At 39.9% G+C, this 20,594-nt stretch overlaps 1 protein-coding gene across 1 annotated transcript in view; it reads right to left on the reverse strand.

The window, feature by feature from the left end:
* The window catches only part of LOC127584156 (PH and SEC7 domain-containing protein 3-like), a 53,680-nt gene extending 39,583 nt beyond the window's left edge, over positions 1 to 14,097 (reverse strand). The window contains exons 1-7 of the mRNA XM_052040736.1: positions 14,015 to 14,097; positions 13,219 to 13,262; positions 12,008 to 12,183; positions 8,205 to 8,275; positions 5,666 to 5,811; positions 1,395 to 1,539; positions 124 to 266 (exon numbers count right to left, since the gene is read on the reverse strand). Of these exons, the coding sequence (XP_051896696.1) occupies positions 124 to 266; positions 1,395 to 1,539; positions 5,666 to 5,811; positions 8,205 to 8,275; positions 12,008 to 12,183; positions 13,219 to 13,262; positions 14,015 to 14,053 (764 nt within the window). The 5' untranslated portion in view covers positions 14,054 to 14,097. The remainder of the gene's footprint in view (positions 1 to 123; positions 267 to 1,394; positions 1,540 to 5,665; positions 5,812 to 8,204; positions 8,276 to 12,007; positions 12,184 to 13,218; positions 13,263 to 14,014) is intronic.
* Positions 14,098 to 20,594: the final 6,497 nt, after the last annotated feature.

Genomic DNA, 20,594 nt, shown 5'->3' on the forward strand with positions numbered 1-20,594 from the left:
GTTATCTCTACAGAAGATGTGAAGATTATGGGCCTGTTTTAGGCAAGTCACCTTCATTAATATATATAATAACAAAAAAAATCAGCAAATTGAATATCTGCTACCTACATTTTAAGACCTTACCTCGTATTCAAATATTCCTGCTTCATCTTGTACTCCTCAAACTCCTTTGCTTTGCTTTTCTTGTCTGGAACATTCAGTTGATGATCATCGAGATCGTCCAAAATCGACTGCAACATGGAATCATGAGATTCAAGCTGTGCCTCCTGAAACAAGCATAAAGTTTATTATAGAGACAAGTAATGTTCTGAGATTGGTGCATCAGGTTTATTCAGCCCAATAGGAGCTATCTTATTTAGAAGGCAGCCTTTTGCCCTATTGTGCTCCCCTGGTATATGTAGTGATTCTAAAACTTGCATCCTTCTTCAGCTCAGTGAATGCAAGTGCCGTTGGTAATTGATAGTATTATTGTCACTTATACCTAGATAGCTTTTTTCCTGCTTGCCATCTGGACGGATCATACCATACATAAGTACATTGAGGTAGTACAAAAGGAAAGAAAAACAGAATGCAGAATATAGAATTACAGTTACAGAGAAAGTGAAGCTCAGTTTTATTCACCTTTACCTCTGTCTTAGAAATTAACCTACCTACATAGAACAGTACAGCACAATAACAGGCCCTTCATTCCACGATGTCTGTGTCTACCATGATGCCAATTTAAACTAATCTCATTTGTCTGTGCCTGGTTTACATCCCTCCATCCCCTGCCTGTTTATGCACCTGTCTAAATTCCTCTTAAATATTGCTATTGTATCTGCTAAAACAGAGTACGTAGTTGTTATCACTTTGCAGCTTTTGGGAATTTGCTGTGAGCTAGCTGTCTTTGGTACATTCCACTTTAATTATTCTTCAAAATACATCGTTAATTGTGAGTCGCTTTGGGATGTTCTGGAAAGAACATGAAAAATGTGATATGAATGCAATCTTACTTTCTTTTATTTGCCCTGATCAAAGTAGAAAAAGGTTCCTCTAATTGTTGCTTCAGTCTATCCAGTTGAGTTTATCATTAACGTATGTACATCTCATTCATATTACTCAAAATTCAACTTTCAGAGTCCTTGAGCTGATTTGTAATCTTCAGCTTTATTATAAATAGAAAAATGGATGTTTTCTGACTTCTGAATTCTGACTTCTGTGTCATCCCAGATCAGGCGACTGTCTGTGGGCAATGTCACCTGATACACCAGTTATGACAAGATCTCGGAGAACTTCATAGTTGCTACCATTTTGGATTTATTAGGCTTTTGATAATTTGCTTTGTTTTGGAAGGAGAAACTTTGGTAGTAAGAATACACTAAAACTAAATTATATCAATGCACACAGGACTGTACCTCTGACTGTTTAGAGACAGTAGCTGGATATATTGGACGACTAAATTTCCTCTTTGATCCAATAGCTGCTGGGAATGGAGGTGAAGAAAACATAGCAGCCACAAGATTGATCCGGGTGATCCAGGAGTTCATCTGTTCAGCACTTCTGTTAGAGATGACAGGAAGGCAGTATTATCATTAAGTAATTCGTGTAATTGAAATCAGATTGCTTTCAAATTATTTTTGCCTTGCTGATTGGTTTGGGAGAGAACACTTCTAAACTTGAGGCCTGAAGGAAATTGTAAAACCGTAAAACTGGTGGTCTGACTATTATTCAGAAAGTCTACAATTTGCTTAAAGCATGTCTTGAAATATTGTGATTATGCATTAAGACATTGATAGAGCTCATAATGAATGATACCCTGGCTTGTGTTTTCCAGAGAAGGGAACTGCTCATTGAGACTATCTCTGGAAATCAATACTCATGGTTTCTATAATTTTGCTCTTACCAAGCATTAAACCCTGCTGTAAACTCTGGGTGATAGAAGTAATAATGCAGCTTTGTTCATAAAAAGCATTTAGGATCATTTTTTAAAATATGTTTGAATCAACCAGTGAAGCGGCTATTTTAGACCCTGTCTTTTGTAATAAGATAGGATTAATGAGAAATTTCACAGTAAGGGCTCAGAATAAGATGGAATTTTACCTTGAACTCAAGACTGACGCCCAAGTCTAAAACCACTGTTAACATTTATAGCTGTGAGGAGCAAAAATTACATAGTTATGAGGAGAAGGTAGCTAAAGTTAATTGGAAAATAAGATTAAAAGTTTTGGCGGTTTATAAACAATGGTAAATATTTAAAGAAATTACTCATTAATTCTTAGTGATTATTCATTTCATTGAGAAATTCAACTCCTTGTGAGAAGTGACCTCATCATGACTAACTGATGACTTTACCAGTTTGAAAGAACATAGAACAATACAGCACAGGAACAGGCCTTTCAACCCACAATATTTGTGCCCAACCATGATGCTAATTTAAACTAATCCCATGTGCCTACACATGAAAAGCAGGAGATGGAGGGATATGGGTCATGTGATCCATATCCCTCCATCTCCCACCTGTTCATGTATCTGTGTAAATGCCTCTTAAGTGCTGCTATCATATCTGCCTTCTACCACCTCCCCTCACAGTGCGTTCCAGCTGCCTACCACTCTCTGTGTAAAAGACTTGCCTTGCAAATATCTTTTAAACTTTCCTCCCCTCACCTTAAGATCCATGTCCTCTAGTATTTAACATTTCCACCCTGGGGAAAAAGACACTTACTATCAACCATATATATGCCTCTTATAATTTTAGGCATTTCTATCAGGTTGCCCCTCAGCCTCTGACACTACAGAGAAAACAATCCAAGTTTATCCAACTCCTCCTTATAGTTAATACTCTCTAATCCAGGGAACATCTTGGTGAACCTCATTTGCACCCTCTCCAAAGCCTCCATGTCCTTCCTGTAATGGGGCAACCAAGAACTGCACACAATACTCCAGAAGTTTCATATAGCTGCAACATGACTTAACAACTTAATGCCCAACCAATAAAGGCAAGTATGCTGTACACATTCTTTACCACCCTATCTACCTGTGTGCCACTTTCAGGGAGCTATAGACTTACCCCAAGAATCCTCTGTATATCAGTGCTCCGAATGGTCCCTGCCATTTACTGGATACTTTCATCAAGCATTTGACCTACCAAGGTGCAACATCTCACACTTGTCCACAAGATGCTCATAATGTTGCCAAAGTTATAAGCCTATTGGGATTGGAGAGTTTAATAAACCAGCAAAAGATGACCAAGACTTGAGAAATTTGGGAGAAGATACAACATGAAATCAGGAGAAATTTCTTCACTCAAAAGCTGTTGAGTTTGGAATCCTCTGCCCTGGAAATCTGGAGGCTCATAATTGACTTCATTTAAAACTGAGATTAGTAGATTTCTGGATATTGGTGGAATCAAGGGATTTGGGGACAGGGCAGGAAAATAGAGAAGATCAGTCATGCTCTTGTGGACTGCCTTACTTGTCCTTTTTTTATATTTTTATAATATAAATGATATATAACATAATTTAATGAGTTAATATAATTTAACAAGAAATATAAAATTTTAAGCTTCTGTCGATCAGTGGTCTAGAACTCTGGCTGCTAATCCAGCAATTTAACCACTATGCTACAATACTCCCACAACCACCAGACCTGACTCACTCTGACCCCTACAGCTGTGTAACAATGCCAAAAACTAAGAATGTAAGAAATGGAAACAGCATCCCCCATCATTCAATAAAAGCATGTCTACTCCACTACATTAGGCTCACATTCCTGAGCCCACAACCTTTGATTCAGTATCCAAACATCTAAAAATCTAGCTTCAACGGACTGAGCCTCCACAGGTTCTCTAGGGTAGAGAATTACCCCAACTTGAAATAAGAAATTTCTCTTCTCAGTCCTAAATGGGCAGTCCCTTACCCAAGGGCTAGGCCCTGGAGTTCTAAGCTCTCCAGTCAGATAAAACAGCCTCTAAACATCTATCATGTCAATTCAGAGGCAGAGTCGTACAGCACAGAATCTCACCATGTCAGCTAGGGAACTTAAATTCAAGCAATTAATAAACCTGGAATTAAAGCTAGTCCCAGTAACAGTAACCAGATTGTCAGAAACATCCCACCTTGTTCAGTAATGTCTCCAGGGTAGGAATCTGTTGCCCTTAGCCTGTCTGGTCTCTAGTCTGAATCTACTCCAGGTCCACGACTGTGGTTGACTTTTAATTGCCTTCACTGTTCAGGGGCAGATATTTAATTAAATTGCCAATGACATTCACATCCCATTAATGTAAAAAATATGTTGTTTGTCATGATACCGTAGTCATCATGGTTTCTGATGCAAGGTCATTGATGTGAAATATTAACTCTTTTCTCTTCACAGTTACTATCTGATTGCTTAGAATTTCCAGCATTTGTGTTTATATTTCAGATTTCCAGCTTCTGCAGGCTTATTCATTTAGGTTTCATTTCTTCCATCAGTATTGTGTCCAGTATCCAAATGAATAATATGTTCAATTTATAAGATTAGAGAACATAATTCAACCAAAAGAGCACTACCCATTAAAACAAAGTCATTCCAATACTTTAGTTTTATGCAATTGTGCAATATTGCTTCAAGTGTGGCAATGACATTGCTTTAATTAGTGAAAGGTTTCAGATTCCAGAAGAATCATGCAATGAAGTACAGAACACTGGTTGATGAAAGATTAGCAGTGGTGATAGTTGGTGTGACAGCTGGTGCTACAGAATGCTGCCAAGAATGTTCAATGCCCTTTGTGTGTGTGGAGATTACAGTCTAATGAAGCTTTCTCTGTAAAGGAAGAGCAATGAAGGCCTTGTATCACAGAGCACTTGCCTTCACAATAGTGAAGGCTGGTCTGGGCACTGCAAAGGTCTAACACCTAGTTTTTCTTTGCTATCTTCACATGAGCAAAAGACTAGTTATATACATAGCTGATATTGACATGCTTAATGTCACTCAAGATTAGTGACCTGCTTGGTCTATTCAGTGTAACTAGTGTTGGTAACCATCTCTGCTTGCTTCTCCCTTTCTGCAGGGATAAACCAGGTATCTTTCTGAGTACTGTAACCAAAACTGAGAAATTTTCAGACTGTAGAATAAAGCAAATGCCCCACTATTCTATTTGTGTAGGTCTTGTGAAGATACATGACAACTCCTGACTAAAATGCTTATGAATCATCAGATTATTCATTGCATATGCCATTCATGATATTGCAATTAGAATTTCACAAACTGGACAATGGAATCAAAGCTTACCCATTATAGGAAGCACAGTGGTGCAGCTAATAACGCTGCTGCCACCTGTTGTCCCTGTGACTGCTTGGGCACTTCCATTTCCTCCCATGGCCCAAAGCTGTGTGGCCTGGGAAGTTAATTGCCCCAAGTGTTTAAGTGAATGGTAGGAATCTGGGAATAGTTGAAGGGAAATGTGGAGAGAATAGGTTACAGGGCAAAATAAGTCCGAGAACAGGATCACACAGTGGGTCAAAGTTGCCTCCTTCTGGGGTATAAGGATTCATAAAGTATGGAAAACCTAAATTGCTCAACTATTAATCTGCACATTTGAATTCACCTTGTACTGTATATTCAGGGTGGTCTGGGAGAGGAGCACTGCTGGAGAGGTAAAATTTATCATTCATTGTTGTTGTCCCAGCAAAGCTGGTATGATACTTACTGAGCCTGGAATAGAAAGATTCGCCAATCAGCTGTCTGCAGACGGAAAACGTGAGGGCGCTTGTTATATTCAGCAGCTTTGGTTGCCAATGAGTGGTGAATGCTGATCGCCTCCTCTGATGACTGCTTATCAGGCCTGTATTCATCCTAGGAAGGGTAATGAGATAATGCATTTCATCATGTGACTAGGATAGAGAGCAGATGAGAGCACCTTGACAACAGAACAATGGTAGATGCAACTTTAGGTTCCAACAACTCGTACTTAAGGACACACAAGTATTGCAGCAAGGAGGTGATGTAGTTTTATAGATGAGCTTTTAAACCCTGAATGTCCCTGATGGGTTTAATTCTACTGTACTCCTAGAGTTAGCTGGCATTCTCAACATACTTTCAGAATCTGCCACATCCTTATCTGACCCTGGTTGCCCTACTGGATCACTGAGAGATAATGTTGTTCTAGGCACACAATCCACTTACTGGGAACTGAGGGCCATCCAACCATTAATTAGTGGGTGACTCTGGAGGTGGTGCATGGTTTCATTGTAAAGTGATCATTACTGGATGTGCGTATCACCTCCTCCTCAATGGAAGAGGAGAGCTAGAAAGTAATGGAAACTCTGAAGCTTGCATGCAATTTTCCTCCACCCCTCCCCCCTTGCATGAGGGAAAGATTTGAAAAGCTTGGGATAAGAGTGTTACTGCTGCATTCTCTCTCTTCTAAATTGATTGTATAGTTACCATTTGCCACCAAGTGCCTATGATGGCCACAGCCTGAAAGGAAGGAGAGGAAAGGCTTGGGAGAAGATAGTACTGTGTTGGGATGGGCAGGAGGGTGGATGGGTGGGTAGTTGAAGGGAGGTGTTCATGACAACAGTTCTGCAGTGACAGAACTACTAATAACTTTTCTGTGAGCATCAAAGTACAGCTCTGGATGTTGTTTCAAACCTCTTCATTTTGCATTGCTTCCTTTCCCTGCAGCTTTTAGCCATGGAAGACATACTTTATAAATATATAAAGTACTGCTGTCATTATATTGGCTGGAAGAATGCGTGGGATTTTACTCGTGTATCATGGGTGGTTTGATGTAATTTATGTTGATGTACACTTTATTTAAATAGTTGTACAATGTTCTTATCTCACAGCTGTAGTGCACACTTGGAAGAGAAACACGATTATTGGGTTCTTAGATCCAAAGGTAGCTTAAGAGATGTTGCTTATTTGTCACCTGTGAAATAATATTGTGTGTGTGTTTTGGTGGTGAGGTGGAAGAGGAAACAGCTTTATTATTACCTCATGACCATGTTTTTAGTTTTTTATGTGTTTTAGTATTACACTTTAGAGTCATCCAGTGCTTAAGGTCCCTTATGAAAGGAAGTACATTAAAGCTCTTGGATCAAACATGGTTCAAGATAGTATTTAATTCTACTATTTTGGAATGTTTACTATTGATTAGTTTAAGAGGACTACAGATTTGTGTTAGTAACTAGTGGGATGTAACGTGTGTGAGATCTGTGTATCTTGTGTCTACCTTTATTAACTTCAGGCCCAGTCAGAAGATCATACCTATTACCACTGGCCCAGCTTCATTTCTGAAATATTACTTCCACGATTGAACTTATTGTTGAATAAAAATAATGATGGGCGAGCTTAGAGGTCTGTAAGGTCCTCCCAATGATCCAACACTATGTAAGGTTTTGTACAATAGTTACATTACTAGTTTTTCTTCACTCTATCTGTTGCTCAGTAAAGGACACTAGGTGGTGCTAACAGAACACTACAGTACTGAAGGCTGTCTATTTCACATAAGCTGGCAAAAATAGGAAATGATCAACTTTGACCACTAGAGACCAAATATGTTCAGTTGACCGAGCTCCTGAGTGGCCAGAAATGTCCTTGTTCTCCTTCTCTAGACCCCTTAAAAGTTTTGGAGTTGCTAAAAATGTCACCTATTGGCTTGAAAGCAGATGCAAACCTACTTCTGCCTAGTTGTACTTAGGCCTCAGTTAAAATTGCATCAAAGCCCCATTGATGTAATAGGGTATTTTAGGGAATGATTATGTCCTTGTAGATTCATAGAAAGAAAAGCTGGCACAGAGGGACAGTGTCTGAGTGCCATTGGTAATGTGTCCCATTTTTCTCTTTATCGTTCCTTACCATACATGAGATTTGCAGTCAGAACTGGCCAGGTTGCCTCAGAAGTGATCCAGCATTAAATCTGAAAACTTGGATGTGATCAATATGTTTGGGATAATTCATACCTAACAATTCAAACTGCTAGCAACCTGCAGTTGAATTTTGTGTTTACTGTAGTTTTCTTTGAATAAGATAGAATAGGACTCCTCTTTCCAAACCACCACACTTATAAATGCAGCTTTTCCCCTCTCTTTGGAATTTTGTTTACCTTAAGATTGTGGCAAAAGATGAAACTGAGAAGGAATGAGTTGAGTTAGGAGCTTAGTCAGAATATAGAAAGGTGAAGTATCAATGAAACAGGCTGAAAGGTTGGTTGAGAGATGTTCAAGCCAGATTTGAGAGATTACCTTGAGCAGATAGATGATTGTTCCCTTTAATACAGCATAAAAGGTTTTCCAGCTTCTCTTTCCCCACGGTGCTGTGGAACATAGGAAAGCAAGAATTAGAAATAGCCACAGCACTGAAGCAAATTTTACTGGGCTGAAAGTAGCATGGATCTAAAAAAAGGCATGTTAAAATGGTGCTTTTCTCTAGCTCACACTAGTTTTATGGAGGCCCTGTAGTTTCAAAATTCTTTCATGAATGAGAGCCAAGGCTCAGTCTTTGGGCACAGAAAGGTCTTTCCTCTGCCTAGTTTTGTATTGTAGCATTTGTGGAGGAATTTAGTTGGCCCATGGGGATGGGTGATCAGTAGGTTTGAGGACATTGGTAGTATGGATGGGTGAGGGAGAAGTGGGAGTGACACTGAGAAAACCACAAGGGGGTGTAATCGGAGGATGCAATCTGGAGGTTAATGACATTTCAGATCCTCCCGCACTGGCCCATGTAAGTTCAGGATCCTCGGAAGTAACACTGATGTAGCCCTCAAGCCTCCAGTTAAGATCTGCTTTACTTTGCTAGGTCTGTGCCATTTGTGGATCTCACCTGTGCAAAGCAATTTTGTGGATGACATCAAAACGGGTTCTTTGTTTGATGCCACCGCACATGCTCAGTGACCTTCTGGGATGTTCACATCATAATACATGAAGATCCCCAAACAAATTTCTGGAAGAGCACTACCAGTGTACTAAAAAATGCAATTATTTATTGATAAAATTAAGCATGTAGTGTGTAGAAAGTGCACTATATGATAGAATTCCTGGGTCACCCTTGCTTGCCCATGGTTTCCCACATCCTATATGATTGTCCTGTATTCTGTAGGCATTAAAGATTTAATATCCTGGACACTGTTACAAATAACCCAGGAGATGTATTATGGGGAAATAACAAAAAAAAAACTTTTCATTTTCTTTGAGCATGGGAATCTGGTACCAATGTATTGGGCTGATTGGAGTCCTTAATTGCTTAAATATCTGTGAAATAATATGAATCCGAAGGTGTTCATAAGTCAAAAAATTACTTCAGTGGGAGACTTGACTGCACTTGTAGATTCTCACCCCTTCTGATTTCGAGAAAAATTCAAAATATACCCATATCCATCTAATCACCTTCTCCACACACCAACATATTACACATCTTCTATGACCTCTGACTAGGTCTGTTCACAAAGTGTTAGGGGTGGAAAATACTAACTGGTTGACTCGGTGGAGTGGACTGAGGCAGGAGGATATATGATAAAACTCAGGATTAGCACCTTACTTCCATCTGGAAGGCCATGTACTAGTCCCTACTTCTGACTGGCTTATTTTCTCTCAGACTACTAATGCTGACTACTAAGACTGATATGCTAGGGCATGTCGACGTGAGGAAAAAGGATGTGCTGGAACTTTTGAAAAACATTAGGATAGATAAATCACTGGGGCCGGATGGATATATCCAAGGTTATTATGGAAGCAAGGGAAGAGATTGCTGCACCTTTGGCGACAATCTTTGCGTCCTCACTGGCCACAGGAGTAGTACCAGATGATTGGAGGGTGGCAAATGTTGTTCCTTTGTTTAAGAAAGGGAGTAGGGATAACCCTGGGAATTACAGACCAATGAGTCATACTTCGGTGGTGAGCAAATTACTGGAGAAGATCCTTAGAGACAGGATTTATGGGCATTTAGAGAAGCATAGGCTGATTAGGGACAGTCAGCATGGCTTTGTGAGGGGCAGGTCATGCCTCACAAGCCTGATTGAATTCTTTGAGGATGTGACCAAAGCACATTGATTAAGGTAGAGCAGTGGATGTGGTGTACATGGATTTTAGTAAGGTGTTTGATCAGGTTCCTCATGGAAGGCTTATTCAGAAAGTCAGGAGGCATGGGATCCAGGGAAACTTGGCTGTGTGGATTCAGAATTGGCTCACCCATAGAAGACAGAGGGTGGTGGTAGATGGAGCATATTCTGCCTGGAGGTCAGTGACCAGTGGCGTTCTGCAGGGATCTGTTCTGGGACCCCTGCTCTTTGTGATTTTGATAAATGACTTGGATGAGGATGTGGAAGGGTGTGTTAGTAAGTTTGCAGATGATACAAAGGTTGGTGGAGTAGTGGATAGTGTAGAAGGTTGCTGTAGATTACAACAGGATATTGATAGAATGCAGAGCTGGCTGAGAAGTGGCAGATGGAGTTCAACCCAGATAAGTGTGAAGTGATACACTTTGGGAGATCGAATTTGAAGGCAGAATACAAGATTAATGGCAGGACTCATAGCAGTGTGGAGGAACAGAGGGATCTTGGGAGTGAGAGAAATGGGGAGCTATGTGGGAGGAAGGATTAGATAGATCTTAGAGCAGGATAAAATGTAAGCACAACATTGTGGGCTGAAGGGCCTTTACTGTGCTGTAGTGTTCTATGTTCTAAATAACGATGCCATTCTATTCTATAAGTGTTTGGCCATCACCAGGATGCTCCAGGAATGAAAATGTGCTAAAGCAGAATTCAGCCCATTGTCCATCATGGCTATTGAAGCTGAGCCAATTACAGGATTTGATGAATAATAGAATACATTTGAAGGACAACACTAAAGGATTTAGGAACAGATCTGGGAAGGGAAGTTAAGTAAATGTATCATATGGGACGATGGAGCAGGTTTAATATGCTGGAAGACTTCTGTGTTTATATACAGTGAAATCATTTGAATCTGAAGGTTAAGACCATAAGTTTCCTGTGGCAAGATTTGATTACCTTTACAGATTCTACTCCCTTCTTTTGGTTTCTACAAGGAATTCTAAATATATATCCAAACATAAAAAGTCCATTTTACACCACCTCCAGATCACCATCTTATAAATGTTCCACAACCCTTTTCATACAGTGCTGCGTCACATTCGCCTCCAGTTCGTGCAAGCAATCACTCTCTGACTGTGCACTCCCTGAGAGGAACAAGCTATCAAGTACTCACCGTGCATCCAACCACCCATGAACCCACATCCTTCCGCCTGTAAGTTGTAGGCTGTTGATACGTGCTCATTGCCATGGCAGCAGCTTTGAGGACTCGGATGGTAAATTACTTTGGCCATCTACAGCTACACTCTTCAAATGGGAGAAGCAGTTTTCAAATAGTTGCTAATAGTAATTGATTGCTAATGTTTCTGCAGAAGGCCCGGGGGAGATAATTATATAGGAATGGAGGTGCCACACCTGCAGCAGAGAAATCTGTCCTGTGATGTTTAAATTACTATACTAATTTGACCCAACCCAACAACCATAATACCTCACCTACACTATGATAACTACACTATACTTTGGTGCCATTTATAGTAAAGCATGTATATTTCATACCTCTCTGCCCCTTGTCCCACTCAGGTCCCTGTGAGCTCCTTACCAAAGGTTTTCCCACATCGTGCACAAAGTTTGTGTGTTAATCCCTTCTTATCCTCCACAAACTTTGAGATCTCAGTTGCTTCCTCTCCTCTTTCCCCCCGCGCCCCCCCCCCCCACAGCCATCAAGTGCGGCACACTGACTCTGACTCAGAGGTAGTGGTTTCAAGTCTCACCTTGAGACTTGAGCACAAAATACGGACTATCACTTCAGTGCAATATGGGCAGGGATGCTACCTATGGTTAAGATATTAATGCAATATCCTTATTTCTTCTCCCTCTCTGTTTCTCTTTCCTTTTCTTATTTTTCCTCTTTCTCTCTTCATTCTTTTTCCTGAAGGAGAGACTATAGCAGTGGACAGTCCTGGGGTTCCTTCAACTGGAAATGTAATAGGGGAAATCACTAACTTTTTTTGCCATCAATGTCAGCATGGAACTTGCGGCTGAGAAATCCTTGCTTGTAGGTTGGAGCTTTGTGATCTTGTGGAACTTCCAGGAAGGGGCTGCCTTGTCTGTTGTGCCCCGTTATGTTGATGGTATCTTCAGACATTGGCATGATAGATTTCTGCAGCTCTTCTTCATCTCTGGAATAATTCATGGAAAAGAGGATGGATTTTAATCTTATCTGCTTCTGTACGGTGAGATTTTTAATTTTAGTTATGTGATTTGTTATCACTTGATCCACCAGGAGGCCACCATAATTAATATCCGCCCTCAGGTTAAGAGTGCCCGACTATAGTCACCCTTGCATATGAAAAAGCTCCATAATATTAAATTTAAAAAGTCTGATGTACATACATATGTTGGTTCCTATGAAGGCAGAACTAGTTTCCTCTCTCCATTTTTAGTAATTGTTCTTTCTTATCAATCTTGCGTGCTTTTGATGCTATTCTTTACAATACTGTAGAGATACAGTTACCATATCGAGTGATTTTTGTGTATTTCCAACTTATGGACAAAGTTTATTTATGGACGTCTGTAAAAATGGAACCCATTTGTTACCTGGAGACTCCCTGTATGCATAATTACAGTATTCGCTGGATAGTGCTAATTCTCATGTCCCTATCTAGGCTGGCTCTGTATGAACCTGATATTCCATACTGATGTCTTTCACTAGATTAAGACTCCGGCACCTTACTGGATGGATTTTGTATCCACTTAATATCTCTCACTGCATTCTCTGTAGAGTCAAGCTCAATACTGAGTTCTGCATAAATCTGATGTCTGACACCATGTTGACCTGACATTGCTCACTGAGCTTGGCAGAGACCTGATTTAATCTGGGCTCTATATGGACATGATGCCCCTCACTAGGTTCTCTATGAAATTGATGGCTTGCTAGCTCCTCTATGGATCAGATGCCTCTAACTTAGTTCTGTATTGATCTGATGTCTTTTGCTGGTGGAGTAGCTGTTCAGATCTCATGTCCTCGTGACCCTCCGACTGACTGTATGGATCTGATGTTCTTCATTAGTATCTGTATAAACCTCATTTCTTTCCCTATTTTCTGCATTGACCTGATGTCCCTCTTGACTTTTTCCATTCATTCAATTGGACAAGATAACCTGTATTATGAAATAAATAACTCCAGTTTCTGGGGCTATTTGTTAGGTACTTACACGGCCCATTCGAGCTTCTTACTTTTTATTGACTGGTACAGACTCTGGAAACCAGAAACAGGGAATTATTTGAAAGTTCAACAGAGACAGCCAGTGAGTAGGCAGTTTAGAATAAATAGAGACACAGAGACTGCAGATGCTGGAATCTGGAGCAAAAAAAAACAAACTGCTGGAGGAACTCAGTGGGTCAGGCATGCACCTATGGAAGGAAATGGACATTCGACGTTTCAGGTCAAGACCTTCATCTGGACTGGTGAAAGGTCTCGAACCGAAACATCGGCCTGTCCATTTCCCGCCACAGATGCTACCTGACCCAGTGAATTCCTCCAGCAGTTTGTTTTTAAGTTTAGAATAAATACATCATTTTTGGATGTTGACTGTGCTTTACCCATGGGCAGCAGTTACCTGTCCAGTTTGCACGAAATTAACCAGTATATTTATTTGACACTACTTTGTTTGTGGTTTTTAATGGAGGATTTGCCTCATAGGCTAGATTAATCTAGAAGTTACAGTTATTCAAATTTCTACACGTAGTCTAAGCAGATTAAAGCACAGTTTTTCTTAGTGCTCCTGCCATGGGTAAGGGTTCAAATCACGATTTCCTTCCAACAAATCATCCTTGTATTGGATAAGGAAGGGCTCTCAGTACTTGCCCATCTTGAGTTCATCTACTCAAAGCTTTTACCACAAAATAATTGTAATTCTTGCAAACCCTGTCCCCATAAAGGTCAAGATTATCAATTAATGCGAGGAGAAAATTGTTGAAGGGAAGGAAAGAAGCAATCTAAATAGTCACCTTGAGAAAGTCTTTTGGAAAATCCTTCCCATCATTCATCCCTCTCCAAGTTAGTTATGAAATCTTGACTAGACATACTTTTTTCCAAGATTCTAAAGAAGCAAAAAAATACCAACAGTGAAGCAGTATAGTAATATATCCAGGAGATATTTAATTTTCCTCTCTTTTTGGGGTTAGGCTCAAATTAACCATATGAAATTGGAGTGAGGGTGAAGTCATATCTGATTTTTGGAGGCCAGGTACAATAGCGAGGAGACTATTCCAATAAAAGTCAAGTCAAAACATAGCTGAATGGATTATGGCCTTCATACACACATCAGTTTTCCATGTGCTTAGTTTCTTGGATTGCAAAGCACAACAAACATTGTGTCATTGAATTCTAACTATGTCTTGGTGTGTTGTGTCAACTGATTTTCCCATAAAGCAGCAGAAAGGCTACAATTATTTCCATAGACCAAGTAAAGAAGACTGCCTGGATCAGATTACTGTTCGGTGTCTTCTGTCAGAAAATGCACATTTTCACGCGAATGCCAGGAAAGGTCAGGATTGTGCCTCTTAAAAAGTCTGATGCTGTCAAAGTAAAAAGCTGAACACTATTAGTGGGATGACTTGCACTCTGTTTAGAAACTTGAATTCTTCAAAGCTTAAAGGAAGTATACACTGTGCAGTAGTGTATGAATCACTGTCACAGACTGATTATTATGTTGTCTTCCACCTCCAGTACAATTTTTCGCCACTTTCTAATATCACCTCTGATTTTATGTGCACGTTGATCTAATCAGTTGCGTAAGGAAACAGGAGCAAAAGTGTTTATAAAGCAATTAACTATTAGTGAACTTGTTTAAAAAGTATTTTAAAAAAACTTTAACATTGTTTTAAATTAAATATATTAGTTACGTAGATTATTCAAAACAAATTGCCTCATATTTTCCCTTTTCTCTCACAGCCATTTCTTCTTATTTGAACATAGGAGCAGCAGGCTGATTTCCTGCCATAAGTGCTAGGGAGTTGCAGTAAGCTCTTGTGTTGCACTGGAGTCTTTTCTGGGCCAAAAACCAAAATGCAGTTGGCTAAACGCCACAGAAGATCTGCTAACAAGTTTGAAACTTCCACCTTCATGGAAATGCAGCTTTTCACAGCAGGTTTCAGTCTGTGGTCCAGCTGTATACGTTCAGCAACTAGCACTCAGATACTCATGTAATTAGTCATCTACTCTTTCAGTGTTTGTAAAGTGTACTACTAATTTGTTTTATTCCCAATAATCCCATTCTTGTTAACCAGGAGTTACCTCATCTATGGACACATTATATTTAATGTCTTTGCCATAAAATTATTTTCTTCAGATAACTGTTCAGTCAAGTTCTATTACTAAACATCATGGCTGGTTTATACCTTCCCTAGGAGTAGATGAGCACCAATACAGACTTTTTGAGATATTTTGATGACTTTGGTTTGCATTACCCACGGGCAGTTTGTAGAACCAGTGGCAGCCTCAGTATGGTCTGTGTCCTAAAACACTTTGGGAAAGAGGGGACTATTTCAACACTTCCTACAAAGACTTGGGGAATTTGTTTGCATGAGACTGTTTATGGAGAAGTATTTGCTTCAGTTGGAAACTTCTGACTCTTGAACTACATTTGTGGACTTTCTGCAAGTACCATTCTGTGCCTTATGCTGCCATAGATACTTTGTACTTATTGTGATGAGAATAGCCAGCCATCATGTTTACATCTCACTGGTATAATTTACCTAATATATATCTGCAACCTGGTTCCTGGGAAACTTACCTTACCATGAAGGTCTGAATTTAAAAGCCATGAGTGCGCAGGTTATGGTGTGAACAGCATCTTACAAAGGAGAAGAAGAAATAAGATCAGATGAGCTCTTTTCTTTGTTTTTACTATCATTTGTCCTTTTTAATTCCAGGTTAAATGTGATATGGTAGGAAGCCCAAACAACAATTGACAACTGATTTGCTTATTTTGTTAGCTTTGCCCTTTTTCACATGCTAGAATGCATATAAAGAGATATAAAGGAATTAAACAGAACAATGATCTCTTACTGCTGACTCTTCCTATCAGAATCCATCATCTTCAGCCCTTTTGTCACATCCACCTAACACCTCCCAGCTTCTTGCACCATTCCCACTCTTCCCCTCCCTCAGCTGCCTGTCATCCCCCCTCACCTGGGATCCACCTATGACCTCCAACCCTTGCTCCACCCCTTCCACCACCTTTTTTATACTGGCCATCTCCCCTCTTTCTTTCCAGTCCTGATGAAGGGTCTCACCCAAAATGTTGACTGTCCATTTCCCTACATAGCTGCCTGTCTTGACCTGCCAAGTTCCTCCAGCATTTTGTTGTGTTGCTCCAAATTTTCCAGCATTTTGCTATCTTGTGTGTCTCTACTGCTGAGACAACTTGGAGATGGAGATTGCTTTCCATCATAATGGTCAGTGAAAACTGGACTTGCGAAAGCATTACATGCACCTTGCATCACCAAGCGTGATTAATATTGGGACATATTTTAAGGTACGTCGACTCAGCTCCCTAACTGGGCCTGATAACAGACATGATCATGTGCAGATTTTACTCCCAGTTTCTCTCCGACAGATTTAAAAGTGAGACAACTCTTCCTGCCAACTACAAAGTACTATAAAAGGCTAGATACACTAGTCTAGTGGTTTTTAAATTAGTTGTGAATAATTCTTTTTAATAGGTGGCAACCTATTGCAAAAGTTATTGGAAAGCATATTTGTCAGATAGCCATGTATTCTCAATCCGTGGCCATGTGGGAAACGTGAATCTGCTCAGATGGATCTCTGCTGTACAGTGAGGCTATTCCCACCTAGTTTCTCATACCTCTGCTGTGAATAATCTCTGGATTACACTGCCTGAAACGGTTAGAGAATGGTGCAACACTCGCTCCCGTTCCTGAGTCTCTCCAGTCAGTGCAAATGCATTAGAAATTTTTCTGTGGACAAAATCAGGATCATAAAAGATGCACATTAATATCATTATTAATAACTTATTACCAATTAAAAATCTTTTCATCTACAAAATAAAATTTCAGCAATAACAAGTTCAAAAGATATCCAAGACTCACCCTACCTTAGTGCCTGATCAAGGCTCATCTCTCTGAAGTCAAATAATTGCAGGTATTCCTCAGCTACCATCATGACTGAATCATTACTAAAGGATTAAAAAAAGAGAGAGAAAAATGAAAAGGACTGCTTCAGCTATTCCTGGTTGTCCAGGTTAGCAAGTAGTCTAGTATAAGTTTGTTAATTTAGCTGAAGCACATGTGTGTATACCAGCTTTGGAAATGATGGCTTGTAACTTTAGAGTAGTGAATATATTTATGTGATTCCATCAGACATATTAATAGAAGCATTAAGTTACTTACTTTTAGGTCAACAGTTCAATGAAACTAGCAGACACAGAGAGGTAAACATGAAACTGTTTAAGAATCTACCTATCGACAAAATGGACTTCTAAATGTTCCAATAAAACTGACATTAGGAATTATTTCCCGTGGGTTGTTACAGAGTCATAAAGCGTGGAGCACAGAAATGGGCCCTTTCGCCCACCACATCCATGCCAACATTTTGCCCCACCTACACTAATACCATTTGTCCTCATTAGGACCTTCTATGCCTTGCCTATTTAACTTCTAAATGCCTCTTAACCATAGTAATTGTATCTGATTCCACCTTCCCCTCTGGCAGCATGTTCCAGATATCAACTACTCTCTGTTGAAAAACTTACCCTTAACCTCCCACCTTAAAACTGTAGCCTCTAGTGTTTGGATACCCCATCGTGAGAAAAAGATTTTAAATATCTACCCTATTCTGCCTCTCATGATCTTGTATACTTCTATCGGGTCACCTCTCAGCCTCTCTTACCTCCCAGGAAAACAAGCCCAGCCTTGTCCAATGTCTTCCCGTAACCAAAGTCCTCCAATCCAGACAAACAGTCTGGTGAAGCTCCTCGTACTATCTCCAGGGCAGCTACATCTTTCCTATTAGGTGGGAAACCAGTCACTTCTTTCCTGTGGTGTTGCAACCAGGTTGTGATGACATTGTGCTTCATAGGATCTTGCTGTTCAAGGCGGGGCCCCTGCATTGCAACACTTGAGAGCATATCCCAGGAGGTCTGGGTCAGGAGGGCCCCCTTGATAGATCTTCATCCATTCTGGGTAAGTGCAGATATGGGTAGCAATTCCAGATGAGCCCAGGACTGCCCCCATTATCTTTAGCATCACATGTCCTTTCTGATCATGAAGTTTCCCAAACTACAACTGCCATAACAGAGACACAAGAGATTCTGCCAGATGCTGGAATCTGGAGCAACACACACAAAATGCTGGAGGACTGATGAAGGGTCTCAACCCAAAACGCCCAACTGTTTATTTCTCTCCATAGATGCTGCCAGACCCTGCTGAGCTCCTCCAGCATTTTGTGTTGTGTTACAACTGCTATTTGGTATCTAATAGTCCCATCACAAGGTAGGAAGGAAAATTTCACTGTCCAGCTTATCCACGTGGTATTTTTAAATCTTGGGTTTTCATGCTTGGAATTTTTTAAAAATTCTAATGGTTTTAGTTTTGATAGAATGAAACTTAACATCAATTACTCCTTCCTTGGCAGTGTAATCACAAAATGTAAAACAAAATGTTTCATTTCTCATTCTTACAAATCTTTTAAATGACTTTTACAGTTTACTCAATTCTCCGGCAGTTGTGTAAGTGCAACATCAGTTTCATGCAGATATGTTTTACCAATGTGAAACCTATTCACATGCATTTAAATGAGCCAATTTTAGCTTAATAACTAATAATTATACACATAAGTCTTCACTTCTCACTTCAGAAATTTGAAGCCTAAATGGGATTAAAACTTACAATTGTAGCAACCAGAGATCTCTCTATCAGCATTTATTATTTCTTCTAAATTAGCAACCGACAAAAGTGCAGGAACAGAACAACATACAACGGTGCCAAGATGCCGATTAGCTTTGGTCTTGCATTGGAGCCAAGTCCTAACAAAAAATCTGCATGTTCACTCTTCAAATGTTGCAACAGTCAAAAACTAAAATCAGTAAATGTGAGAAAGTTAAAATTTTAATTCTGTTTATTTTATAAAATCAAACCAATCTTGCTGGGTTTCTTTCTGTCAAAACTGTATAACAACTTAGTACTCAAATTAAATTTTTAGACTTCCTCCCCAGATCACTATGCTTAGCTATTAGTAAGCACCCCACTTCCAATGTAAAAGTCCCATGTAATGTGTGTAATTTTAGATACATTATTTCATAAAAAGGAGTCATTTCATTTGTATTGTAATTGTTAATGCAGTGTTAACTCCTTGGTTCTGATAATTAATATTATAATTTTTCATCATGTGATGGCTAAAGTGAAGCGATTCAGACAAGTATAATGAGATAACACTGCACATTTGCTTCCTGTGACCTGTTCAGGCCCTTGGTCACATTATAAATACAAAAGAATGGAATGGAGATAATTGGTACTTGCTGGCTATAAGATTGATTACATGTGATCAGAAGGCTCTTTAATTCTGTTTGAGTCATAGAGTTATACAGCACAGAAGTGGGCCTTTTGGCCCAACTCATCCATGCTGACCAAGGTGCCTTCCAGAACTTGTCCCATTTGTACCTGCCTCAACCACTTCCTCTGGTAGTTCGTTCCATATATGCACTACCCTCTGCTCATGAAGAAGTTGCTCCTCAGTTCCTTTTTAAATCTTTCCCCTCTCACTTTAAACCTTTGCCCTTTAGTTTTTGGTTCCATTTCCATGGGAAAAAGTGTGTGCATTCACCCTATCTATCTATGCCCCTCTTTTTTAAACCTCTGTAAGGTCACCCCTCAGTCTCCTACATTCCAAGGAATAAAGTCCTAGCCTGCCATACCTCTCCCTATAACTCAGGCCCTTGAGCCCTGGCAACATTTGTGTAAATTTTCTTTGCACTCTTTCCAGAAAAAAGGAGGCATATATTGGGTTTAGGCAATCAGGAACAAGTGGGTGCAACAATCAGAAATCTCCGTGTACAAGAAGTGTAGGAGTACTCTTAAGAGGAAAATCAGGAGGGCTAAAAAGAGGGCACGAGATGCATTTGGCAGGCAAGGTTAAATAAAATCCCAAGAGTTTCTACAGGTATATTAAGAGTAAAAGTGTGTCTAGGGAGAGAATAGGTCCCCTTAAAGATCAGCATGGCTGTCTATGTATAAGCCACAGGAGATGGATGAGATTTTAATGAATATTTCTCATCCATTTTTACAGTGAAGATCATGGATGCCAAGAAATTGTGGCAAATAAGTTGTGATGTCTTTGACCACATATGAACTACCAAGTGGAGGTATTGGCGGCCTTGAAGCACATTATGGTGGATAAATCCCCAGGGCCTAAACAAATGCATCCTCGGACCTTGAGGGAAGCGAGGGAAGAAATTGTGGAGGCCTTTGCAGAGATATTTGCTTCATCTTTAGTCACAGGTGAAGTTCCAGAAGACTGGAGGGTAACTGTTGTACTGTTATTTAAGAAGGCAGCAAAGATAAGCCAGGG

This window comes from Pristis pectinata, chromosome 29 (genome assembly GCF_009764475.1).
Source record: "Pristis pectinata isolate sPriPec2 chromosome 29, sPriPec2.1.pri, whole genome shotgun sequence".
Taxonomy (NCBI): Eukaryota; Metazoa; Chordata; class Chondrichthyes; order Rhinopristiformes; family Pristidae; genus Pristis; species Pristis pectinata.